We start from the raw sequence: 12,596 nt of genomic DNA, 5'->3' as shown, positions 1-12,596 counted from the left end.
CCCTCTGCTCCTGCTCTTTCCTTTTCCACTGGGTGAGCTGCTTCCTTCAGCTTCTTCTCAAAGCTGATACACACAAGAAGACAGCCATCCCATGCTCCCCTGCACCCTCCCTGACATGAGACTACTCCAGTCCCTCTCCCAGGCCAGCATGGGTGTGCTGTCTGCTATGCTGCCAGAACTCCCTTTGTCTCAACTTCCATCCAGCCCACTTTCCTGGAAGGCCAAACTGCAGTCCTTTCAGCCACATCAACACAGGTCTGGCTGACAACTGACAACTGCTTGGCTGACCAACTGCTGCTGTTCTGTTCACCTTGGGTGCAAGTCCTCTGAGCTCCACTTCACCCGCTGCTTCAGCTTCGGCCCCCGTTTCACCATCCTGGGGAAAGTTTCCATGATGTGTTCACTGTTGCTGCCCTCTGCTTCCAGGGTCCAGTGAAGCTGGAGGCCCAAGTCCCCTACTAACCAGCCCACAGGTAACTTGCCTAACCTCTCTGACAGGGTTTCACCTACAAAAAAAGAAAGAATACCCATTTCTACCTAACCTGAGTTTTGTGGGGATCACATGGTAAGGTTTTATGGAGGTGTTTTAACCACTGTAAAGCAAGACACAAGGGTGAGTTACGGTGATTATTCCCCACTGGGAATGTCTGCCCTTTGCATGTTCTTATTAGGCCTTCCATGTGTGTGACCAAAAGAGTTTCCATAGTTGCTCTGGCTACCCACAGAGACAGCAAACACAGCTCATGTCCAGCGGGTTGTTTGGGCTCCACTTCCCTCTGCTGGCCGTCAGTTTCCAGACAATCTGTGCGGGACTTTGCTTCCCATGCAAAGGCTGTCCTTGCCCATATCAGTTATAGCTCACTGGTGTTGCTTTGCAAATGGCACATTGGGCTGTGCCCTCTGAATTTGCCACTTAAGAGCTCCTTTATCCCCCAAACAACTGGGGACACAGCTTATAAAAATATGCACAGCACAGTAAGATCACTCAAGGCAAGGCAGATAACATTCTGACATAGGACTCCTGGAGTCTGAGCTCTAATCCTGACTGTTTCGGTCAATCCAATGGCTCTTTAATCTCCACAGTGTAGGTACTGGCCTGGAATACAGGCTCAGGAACAGTCCTGCCACGTTTACTTGCATAGCTCCCCCTTCATGTGTCTCTCCCTACCCCCATTGCATTTTACTGAAATCTGTTTATTTGTGTGCTCACTTGTCCACATACATTGTCTCTAAGAGTTTACTTTGAAAAACAGCTTCATCTGACAAGAGAGGGTCTTCGGGGCTGAATGCACATGAACTACCTCTTGTCCTTTGCCACAGCCCAGAAAACGGTCTCTCTCAGTGGCAGGTAGGGGTGAGAGCAGAGGGCTCACCCCGTGTGCATGCCTGGCTGTCGCTGCTCTTACAACTTAATAGAGATGTAACTCACATACCGTAGAATTCACCCATTTAAAATTATCCAGTTAGTCACAGAACTTTTCAACCACAGTCAATTTTAGAACATTTTCATCAGCCCCCAAAAAAGAAGCACCTTACCTATTAGTCACTCCCATTTCCCACCACCACCCCTTCAGCCATAAGCAACCACCAGCCTGCTTTCTTTCCCTGTGAATTTTCACATTCTGGCCCACATGCTTTTGGATATTTTTGTTCCCTACCCCTGAAGCCCCAAGCTCTCCTGAGCAGGGTTTGCAGGGATGTCATGGCCAAGCCCATCAGGAATCTGGGTAGCAGCCCTGGGCTGGCTCTTGAGAACTTCAGGATGTGTCTTGCCTTACCAGTGCACCCCCTTCTGACCCAGAGGCACTGGAGCAGCAAAGGGGCTGAGGGCCCCTGGACGTTTCTCTTCTAAATCCAGGCCAGAGCCCCCTTGCGTGACTGAGACATCACAGGCTTACCTGTGCAAGAACACTTGGCCCTGCAGGCTGCTGAGGGTTTGCAGTTTTCAGCATCTACATCAGCCTTTAGGGTGAAGATGCTGCATCTCCAGCAGGCCCTTATGAAAAGGCCAAGTTGTCTTTAGATGTCAAGGCAGTTTAATGGTGTCCTGGACATCTCAGCCCTTCCCCTTTACTGCTTTCTAGCCCACTTTCTCTGCGATGATGTTAGGACAACATCCTCTAGGGCAGCTATTTCGAGGGAGAAAATACTTGGCTAGAGTCCAAGGACTCACAGAGAGCAAGCCACGTTTGAGTGGATAAGCTGCCGGCACACAGCTCAAGCCCAGCTCTGTGGCCACTGATAGTTGTGTGATCTTGACCAAGTCCCTCACCTTCTTTGAGCTTAGTGTCCCCAGCTGCAAAATGGAATATGATGGCTTCTCTCACCTCACAAAATGGTACTAAGAATTAGTAAGATAATATCTTTTATGGTTTGAATGTGTCCCCCAAATTTCCTGTGTTGGAAACATAATCCCCAAATTCATGAAGTTGGTGGTATTTGCAGGTGCATATCCACGGAGCTGGGCCAGAGCTTGCATCTTCTGAGTCCAGGCTCATTTAAGAAGTTGTATCATAAGTTCATCTGGCTTTATTAATGCCTCCCAGGCCAAAATGTCTGTGCCCACATATTCCCAGACAAATTCTTGGCAGACTTTTGCATAATTCAATCAGCACTTTATACGTTGTAAAGTCCTTTGTATCATTAAGTCAGGAAAATGGATATAAGTTGGTATACAAATGCTTGAGTGACAACTGATCCTAAGATGTTACTATATACTATGTTTTATAAAGTGTGTTCTAAGACAGGGCTTCTTAAACTCTAGGTAGTGAAGGACTAGTTTGTTGGTTTGTTTCTAACTTCCATCTGTCCTGAATGAATAATTTTGATAATACAATAAAAAATATATTACTAGAGAAATAATCACACATTTGAATGTTGCAGCAATGTCAAACTGCCATAAACGTTTGTAATTGCTTAGTCTCAATTTGTTGTACTGACCTTGTTGCAGGTCATTAATGGTTCACAGACCAGCACAGGTCTGCCAGCCACACTCTGAGAAACTGTTCTAAGGAACACCATTCCTGAGAGAAATTCCCTGAATAAAGAGTTCTTGGCCGGGCACGGTGGCTCACGCCTATAATCCCAGCACTTTGGGAGGCCAAGGCGGGTGGATCATGAGGTCAGAAGATCGAGACCATCCTGGCTAACACCGTGAAACCCCTTCTCTACGAAAAATACAAAAAAATTAGCCGGGTGAGGTGGCGGGCGCCTGTAGTCCCAGCTACTTGAGAGGCTGAGGCAGGAGAATGGTGTGCACCCGGGAGGTGGAGCTTGCAGTGAGCTGAGATGGCACCACTGCACTCTGGCCGGGGGGACAGAGCAAGACTCCGTCTCAAAAAAAAAAAAAAGAATAAAGAGTTCTTTGATCAAATAAGTTTGGGAGACCCTATAAGCTAGAAAGTGTTGATGCTCAGTAACATATTAAAGCTCTGAAAAGTCCTGCATTAAAGAAGTTTGGTTAATCATTAATTAATTCAGCATTTCCCAAACTAACTTGACCTCACAACTCATTGTTCACAAAATACCTTTCAACCTCCTGCAAAGTTACATTTCTTGAAACTAACTTGGCTCTGCCTTGCCTACTATGGTCAAAGCAGTCCCCAGGCATGCCTGAAATAGAAGCCTCTGTCCTTTGCCCACACCCTTATGCTCTGTTGTTTTGTTTGTTTTTTGTTTTTTTTTTTTTTATAATCTTTTATTCCTGTGGCACACAAAGTCATGCTCTGACTTTTACCATCTTTCATGCCTACTTCTACCTCCTCCATAGTACTCACTTCTGGTGACCTCACCCATAAACATCAAAGTCTGATATGAGCCCCTGCTGCCCTTTGCCAGTGCATCCTATAGATCTGTCTGCTTGCCCACCCCCAAGGGCATCTTTCTCTCTCTCTCTCTCTCTCTCTCTCTCTCTCTCTCTCTCTCTCTCTCTGTATATATATAGATAGAGAGAGAGAAAGATCCTGCACACTCACGTGGACTCTCATAACCTCCAATTTGGAGTTTCCTACCTTACAATGGTAAGGTAGGAATTATGATGGGTAATCTCTACTCTGAAATCAACTCTGTGGAAATTTCAGCTCTCACAGCTATGGTCTGGTGAAAGCTTCTAGAAGTATGGCTTGTTTCTATAGGTTGCTCCTCCTAGCCTCCTCTGGTCATTCAGTGACTCTCAATAAGCTTTAGTCTACTCTCCATTTTACTGATATCTCTGCTTTCTTTTTCAGCACCTCCAACTTTGGCAGCATTTCCTCCAGATCTAATCACATCAACTTATTCACAGATATACCTCTGTCCCACACCCACATGGATACTGATCTGCCCTTACAACCAGGCCCTAGGCCAGAGTGTCCTGGAGATACAGAGTGAGTCAGCCAGGGTCCCTGCTCCAAGAGAATCTCACTCCCCAGGTTCTTGTGTTATAACGTCTACGGTGCTTGAGGTCCTGGGGCAGGAACTTCCAAACTGCATTTCCCCAACATTAATATTGTATAAGACATTAATCGACAGTCTCCACCAAAAAGGGTTCTGGGGTCAAACAAATTTGAGAAACAGAATTAGGTGTGCTTACATATATTGTGAATCTTGAGGAAGAGGCAATATATAATAGATTTTTTAAAATGTCCTTGATCTGCAAACCATCTTTTCAAGGAACCCCTGTTTGAGAGAGTATCATTCTCCTGATGCCATTTGGGAAATGCTGGCTCAGGGGTAGCTTCAGCAGACAGTCCTGCCAAATGCCAAGGACCAGACTGAAGTCATTCAAACATACAATCTGGCTAGATGGAAGATGAATAACTCTTTCTGATTTCCCTTAGCTCTGCCTTTTGAATGATAAATAAGTCAAGTCTGCACCCAGTGCTCTGTTATTTACTTTTCCATGGGTGTGTGTTCTGTGTAATTTACCATCTAGAGACCTAATGACTTCCAAGTCTATATTTCTAGCCCAGACCTCTTCCCTGAACTCCAGATCCCATACATCCTGCTGCCTGCTGGACAACCACCTATTGGAGATCTTTAACAGAATGTCCAGCAAACACATCCAATAGTATTTGTTCCATATAGAAGTGGTTACTACCCTCATAAAACTCATTCTCCATCTGTATTTCCTAATGGCCCCATTGCTATCATCCAACCAGAAACCTGGCAGATGTTCCAGACTACACCTTCTTAGCCAAGTACTCAGTAAGTCTTCTTGATTTGACCTCCCAAGAAGTTCTTCTCCATTCTCAACTGCCATTGTCTAATTATGGGTCCTCATTACAGTGATTTTCTTTTCTTTTTTGGAGATGGAGTCTCGCTCTATCACCCAGGCTGGGGTGCAGTGGTGCAATATCAGCTGACTGCAACCTCCGCCTCCCAGGTTCAAGCAATTCTCCTGCCTCAGCCTCCTGAGTAGCTGGGATTACAGGCGCCCACGACCACGACATGCTAATTTTTGTATTTTTAGTAGAGACAAGGTTTCACCATGTTGGCCAGGTTGGTCTCGAACTCCTGACCTCAAGTAATCTGCCTGCCTCGGCCTCCCAAAGTGCTGGGATTACAGGCGTGAGCAACTGTGCCTGGCCCTACGGTGGTTTTCTGACTTCTATTTTAGGTCTGTTTCTCTGCAAAACAGACTCTGAGTTTCTGAGATGCGCAAGCAGAAAGGTTTTTGGAGCATGTTAAGGAGAATAACTCCCCTGGGGGTGGTGAAGGAAGTAAGATTGGGCAGAAGGAGGAGTTGAACAGCAATGTAGGTGCAAAAATACCCTCAACCAATTATATGGAGTGCTCTTGAACCAGATGACTCTTTAGAGTTGTCTCACTTGATGCAAGGGGTTAGGTTGAAGGTCCTTAAACCAACTCATTTCCACTCTCCTAGACCACCACCTTCCATAACCCCATCTCCTACACCCCCCCACCCACCTCTACTAGATATGGGCAAACCCCAACCCCACCCCAGGGTGGCATAACCTTTGGCCAAGGGCGATTCCAAGAATGGACCTCACCTGAGAGCCACCTGTCACCAACCCTTCCAGCAGCTGGAGGAACGAGTGCCTCAGTCCTGAAGGGGGATCTGAGGCACTCGGATCACAGCACCGACTGTAGCATTCTTGTTCCTAATCTTGCTGCTTTCCAGTTCTCCCTCCACAACACCACCAGAGGGGTTTTTCTAAGCCCAAATGTAATCACACTACACCCTTACTTATTATACCTCTCCATACCTCCTCCTTACTTACGAGATGATTCATATCTGATCTCTGTCTAAGCACGAAGCCATCTCCCACAGCCTTTCCTTCTTGTGTGCCCTCTTGCCTCACAAATACCAATCTACTAATACTTATCAATCCTTCACAGTGCTGCTCCCTCTGCAGGGAACGAGCTTTCCCACTCTTCCCACTCCTCTCACTAGCAAGCCTCCATTTATCCTTTAGGGCCCATCTGAAGCCCGTTCTCTATAATGCCTTCCTGAATATCTTCAAGCAGTAGACTCTGTACACTCTTTTTATACTCTTGTAGTTAATTGCTTATATGCAGTTATTTGCTTAAATCTGGCATCCTTAAGAGCAAAACCTGCGTTGTATTCTTTTTGTTTATTTATTTATTTATTTTATTTTTATTTATTTATTTATTTATTTTCAGACGAGTCTCGCTCTGTCGCCCAGGCTGAAGTACAGTGGTGCGATCTCAGCTCACTGCAAGCTCCACCTCCCAGGTTCACACCATTCTCCTGCCTCAGCCTCCGAAGTAGCTGGGACTACAGGCACCCGCCACCACACCCGGCTAATTTTTTGTATTTTTAGTAGAGACGGAGTTTCACCATGTTAGCCAGGATGGTCTCGATCTCCTGACCTCGTGATCCGCCCACCTCGGCCTCCCAAAGTGCTGGGATTACAGGCGTGAGCCACCGCGCCTGGCCTTGTATTCATTTTTAAGTCAATGAATCAGCCATCTGCATCAGTATTGTATAAGGCTGTGTCTACATGGGCTGACTCAAACTAACTGGAGTTGACTTTAGTCATTTTTTTCTGGGACTTAATCTAGGTGCCCAGTGAGGGCTGTAGGCCCCTGGGAGGAGGAACTCTATTTGGAGACTCTCACCTGGCTCAGGATGTATATAACTCGAGGCTCTGAGGGAGTTGGGCAGTTAGTAACACTGCCCATTAGGTTGATGCCGCCCCCCATGGTGGGCAAGAAGCATAGCAAGTGACCTACAAGACATGTTACAAAAGGCTATAAGGCCTGCCTTGCCTACAAATCTCTCTTTCATGACTGAGCCCTCCCTTCATGTTCATTCTGAAATTCTCACTCCTATATTTACTAATAGTTGGATCAGTGGCCCCGTAAGTGGGGTGAATACACCCCAGGGCCTGGGCAAGCAGATGCATCTCTAGAAGAGAATTTCATGTCTATTTTTATTTTATCCCTTTAAAAATTTTAGTATTGTGGGCTGTGGGCAGTGGCTCACACCTCTAATGGGAGGCCGAGGTGGGCAGATTGCTTGAGCCCAGGAGCTTAAGATCAGCCTGGGCAACATGGTGAAACCCCAGCTCTATAAAAAATACAAAAAAAATAGCTGGGTATGGCAGCACGCACCTGTAGTGCCATCTACTCCAGAGGCTGAGGTGAGAGGATCGCTTGAGCCCAGGGAGGCAGAGGTTGCAGTGCACTGAGATTGCACCACTGCACTCCAGCCCGGGCAACAGGGTGAGATCCTGTCTCAAAAAAAAATGTTTTTGTATTGCGTATGTTTTATAATGTGCACAATACAGTAGTATACTAACACATGTATATGATTTATAAATAAATAATATAAGGGAATATACACTCAGAACTTTTTTTTACTAAGTAGCACATTGTTTTAAAAAATTGGAGCCCTCTGGATTGGACTGTAAAGCCTTGAGCCCTCTCCAGCTTTCACCTATGAGCTATGCAGCTGATCTGTTGCTGAGCTAATTTCTACCAATGGGCACCTAAAGTTTTACAGGAACTCTGAAGTCTAGGATCTACCCAGCTGCGAATGAAAGGGAGGGGGAGGCTGAGGAGAGCACAGAGGCTGAATTTAGCCAGAGTTGGTGAACCATCAGGTAAGGAATTGAGAACCTGGAATACACAGATGCATGTGGTGAAGCAGAAGGCAGCAACAGGCAGGACAGCAATGGGAGGGATGCGATATGGAAGAGTGGCAATCCCTCCCTCCACCACGAAGCATGCGCCATCCATCTTCTACTATGGTGGGGATGAGAGGTACAGTCAGCCAGATATAAAGGTGGCAGTGGCAGCTCTAGAACACCTACATACGGGGCTAAGAGGCAGCAATCTGATTGCAGTGAGGGCATAGGAGCCTTGTCTTAAGGCTGCATTCGCATATCAGAGCACCTGGGTTATATGGTTATTTGTGGATGGTTGTGGGGATTGATTGATGGTGGAGATTGGGTGGAGGGGCGGTGTGCATTGTTACCAGTGCAGCCCTGAGAGTCCTTTAGCAGGTGGAAACTAGTGAGCCACATTAGGATGGAAAGAGAATTATGGCATCTAAAATCAGGAGAGACCCTGATCTGGTGCCAAACCCTGGGGCCTGAGGGCTGCATTGGGATGATATGTTAGAATAGCTCCAGCAGCCAAAAAGCAGCTTCGTAATACAGGACCAAACATGCATGGGTAGGGAATGGGCCCCTCAGTGGGAGACCAGGTAAGGGATGAGGGGGACTCCAAGAGCATGGCTTGCAAAAAGGAGGCACAGAGAGACCCCAAAGATGAACATGGCTAACTTGGCAGGTTTAGTCTCAATGTCGAGGAAGAGTGGTTCACACCTCCACAGTTCCTGGTTCCACTAGAAAATCGGTAGAAGACTGATGGCCATGATAAAAAACTATATACTGAACTTTCTTATATACAGATTTTCCTGGAAAATAAAAAAGATCAGAAGGGAAACAAATGCAATTCCTTTCTACTATGTTTTCAGACTCTGATTAGGCTCTTAATATTCTACTGGCAGCAGACTATAAACCCTTTGAGGGCTACAACTGCTTCTTACTAACAAGGCATTGCATTTGTAAAGTTAGCATAAACTTTTACATACACTATTTCATACCACAACACAGCAAGGTAGGTATTCTTATATGCATTTTGCAGATGAAGAAACAAAAGTTCAAAGTGATAAGTTCATTTAGCCAGAAACTTACATTCTACAGGTGAGGAATCTGAGGCCCAGATGGAGTTAACTGACTTACCCAGGACAAAGAGCAAATACTCATCAAAGCCACAACCCACACCCAGGCCTCACAGAACTTCACCTATATCCCAATTCTCCATTCTCTTATTACTCTTTCCTCCCAGCCCCCCATGGTGCTTAAAGCAGAGGTCAGCAAACAGAAAGCAGGCCATGAGGAGTGGCTAACAAATTTTTATGAGCTCTTTCTTACTCTTGATTCTCCCCTAGATCATTTGTTCTAACATCTTCTGTGTTTCTTCACAGCATGTAAAAGGAAAGAACAAGAACATGGGAAAGATAGAGGCAACACACCCAAAAAGCCCAGGTTGGTCTTCACAGATGTCCAGCGTCGAACTCTACATGCAATATTCAAGGAAAATAAGCGTCCATCCAAAGAATTGCAAATCACCATTTCCCAGCAGCTGGGGCTGGAGTTGAGCACTGTCAGCAACTTCTTCATGAACGCAAGGAGGAGGAGTCTGGACAAGTGGCAGGATGAGGGCAGCTCCAATTCAGGCAACTCATCTTCTTCATCAAGCACTTGTACCAAAGCATGAAGAACCACAAACTAAAACCTCGGTGGAAAAGCTTTAAATTAAAAAAAAATTTTTAAAAGACCAGGACCTCAAGATAGCAGGTTTATACTTAGAAATATTTGAAGAAAAAAAAGTGTTATTTATAGTCCAAAGAAACCAAAGACTTAGCTCACCTGCATTCTGACTTTGTTTGGAGACACACACTTCAGCGGGGCGGCGACTTGGCAAGACAAATGATGAGCAGGAAAACACCACTGGATCTCACACCTTCAATCCATGACCATCCTCGCTGTGCTTGGCTGTTTAGTGGTTTGGAGCATAGTGATTTTGAGCCATTGAGCGGACATCTTTTAAGATCGAACTTTCTCATCTGTTCTACCATGCCACGAAGGTGTATGATGTCTCAGTACTGTGTGTGGGTGTGTGTGCATGTGTGTGTGCGTGCATGTACACACACATGCACGCACACACACAACCACCACCACCAGTGGTTAGAGACTTAGGCAGAGCTGGTCTTCAGAAATGGTTGTGCTATAGGAGTGCAACCAACATGGTATGGGGTTGTCTGAGTTCATTGGATTAGTGATTTTGCTCATCTAGCCTAGCGTTTGAACCTGCCAGGCCCGCAACCTAAATGCAGATTCAAACCCAGCAAAGAAAATTTGAATGACACCTAAACCAGTGCATTCTCTTTGTTTGTTAAGGAATGTTCAGATATTTTTTAAGAAATGAAACAAGAGTCCATCCATTTAAAAAATCACCTAGGTACCAAAGAACACACTTAATATTATAGTGCAGGTATTTTATTGCAATGATTTTAATAACCAAAGCTATTTTTACACAAGATACTATGTAAAGTTATACGTATGAACTGATCTAGCTGTAATACACATGCCACATAGAATCATGACTATTATTTATGACTCTTGAAGCATTTGAAATATGAGTTTTCAGAACTGGCAAGAAAGAATGTAGCTTCAGGGAAGCAATTAATATCATAGCAGAGAGGTCGATGCAGTACACGTGTACATCCAGATGGCACACTCCTTTTCAGGACCCATAAATGTCACTAAAGTAGAGAGATAGACATAATTCCATAATCTGTTCCTAGCTGAGAAAACCTGAGGATCTTTCCAAAGTAGGACCCCATTTTTACACTAGAAAACTAAGTTTAACAGGGAAGGTAACTAAAGTAGAAAATTCGTCCAAAGTAATGCTTTTTATAAAAGGTCACTAAATGAAGAACTATCCTTAGATTAATTGACTTATATTTGCTTTATGCATTTGGCACCAAAAACCTCTTTTAAATACTTTACAAATACAAATAAAGTAAAAAAAAAAATTATTCAAATGAACTATTCAGTACTTATAAGTATCCTAAAAAGTAATCAAACTAACTTATTGCCAATCCCAGAAATTTTATCACTTGGACATCAATAAAACAGCAGAAATGGTGGAATTGGTGGAACTGCAAAGAAAAAGCCAGTGTTCTCGTGGATGACAAGACTTTTGATCTATTGGTATTAATCAATTTATTGAACTAAGAATACCCTCCAAAGCATTCTGCATTCTTTCTTGCTACTGCATTAAGCTGGAAATTTTATAATATAGATTTTGCTCTCTAACAGGGACAGATTAAAAACTAGACCTGAGCTTACAAATACAAAATTTTAAATCTATTTTTCCAAATCACTTAACCAGAGCTGTAGAAATCAAAGCCAAAAAAAAAAAAAAAAAAAGAAGTTGTATTAGTGGTACCCCAGTGAATCATTAGATTTCCAGAAAAATTCTCTCTGAATTCAGTTGGACTGTAACTTATGTAAGTGGATGCCTATTATGCCATTAGGTAAAGAATTGGATACTCTTAGTTAATTACCACCCCTACTTAGAACTATAAAATTAAATGTTATCCTAATGATAAGTTGTTTTATTGAGATTCATTAAAAATGCCAAAGAATAAAACTGAACCATCTTGACACAAAGCATAACTCCTTAGCATCAAATCTCAGCACCTTGTCTAGGTCTGTAACAGGCAGGCAACTAGAGAGGTGAAGCAAACTGAACAAGCCGTCTATCTGTGTCTCCTTCATGTCTGCTGCTGAATGAGAAGAGGAAACCAACATAGACTTCTCTTTTGATGAAATACTGCATTTGCCTTGACATGTTTTGTCTTTTTAAAAAAATTTCACCCACAATTCCAGCTTAAAAATTTCCCTTCTAAATATGGCACAATTATAGTTCAGCTATTGAAAGAGACCATTTAAATGGCCACCCTTCAGATTTATTAAAAAATAGAATCTTGTCAATGACATAAACAAAACGGAAAAAACTGATTAACATTTTCTCTCTCTCCAGGAATGGAGGGAGCCGGGGATACAGCTACATAATGTATTTATAATTTAGGAGGGAGGAAAGCCTTATTTATCTAAAACGTGATAATTCTAAATGCAGGGAAATTCAAGCTGTGTCTACACACAATCTTACCAAATTCAATACTCCAAGAAAAGAAAAGCAGAATTCAGACAACCATGTTTTTTATTTGTTGTTACTATATATTAACCCCAAAATCAATCCAACATGCATGTTACCTTTTTTTTTTTTTTGAGACAGAGTTTCACTCCGTCACCCAGGCTGGAGTGCAGTGGTGCGATCTGAGCTCACTGCAACCTCTACCTCCCAGGTTCAAGTGATTCTCCTGCCTCAGCCTCCCAAGTAGTTGCGATTACAGGCGCCACCACGCCCAGCTAATTTTTGTATTTTTAGTAGAGACAGGGTTTCACCATGTTGGCCAGGCTGGTCTTGAACTCCTGACCTCTGGTAATCCACCCACCTCGGCCTCCCAAAGTGCTGGGATTACAGGCATG

General features: G+C 44.0%; 1 protein-coding gene across 2 annotated transcripts in view; it reads left to right on the top strand.

Annotated features, from left to right (window-relative positions):
• ONECUT1 (one cut homeobox 1) overlaps positions 1-12,299 on the top strand; it is a 38,775-nt gene extending 26,476 nt beyond the window's left edge. The window contains exon 2 of one of the 2 annotated variants that reach the window (XM_017885966.1): positions 9,461-12,299. In XM_017885966.1, coding sequence (XP_017741455.1) covers positions 9,461-9,753 — 293 coding nt within the window. In that variant the 3' untranslated portion in view covers positions 9,754-12,299. The remainder of the gene's footprint in view (positions 1-9,460) is intronic. The other variant, XM_017885968.1, reaches the window with a different exon arrangement.
• Positions 12,300-12,596: the final 297 nt, after the last annotated feature.

The sequence above is a fragment of the Rhinopithecus bieti genome, unplaced genomic scaffold, assembly GCF_001698545.2.
Source record: "Rhinopithecus bieti isolate Rb0 unplaced genomic scaffold, ASM169854v2 scaffold_14454, whole genome shotgun sequence".
NCBI classification, from domain to species: Eukaryota; Metazoa; Chordata; class Mammalia; order Primates; family Cercopithecidae; genus Rhinopithecus; species Rhinopithecus bieti.
This window is presented reverse-complemented; position numbering and strand designations above follow the sequence as displayed.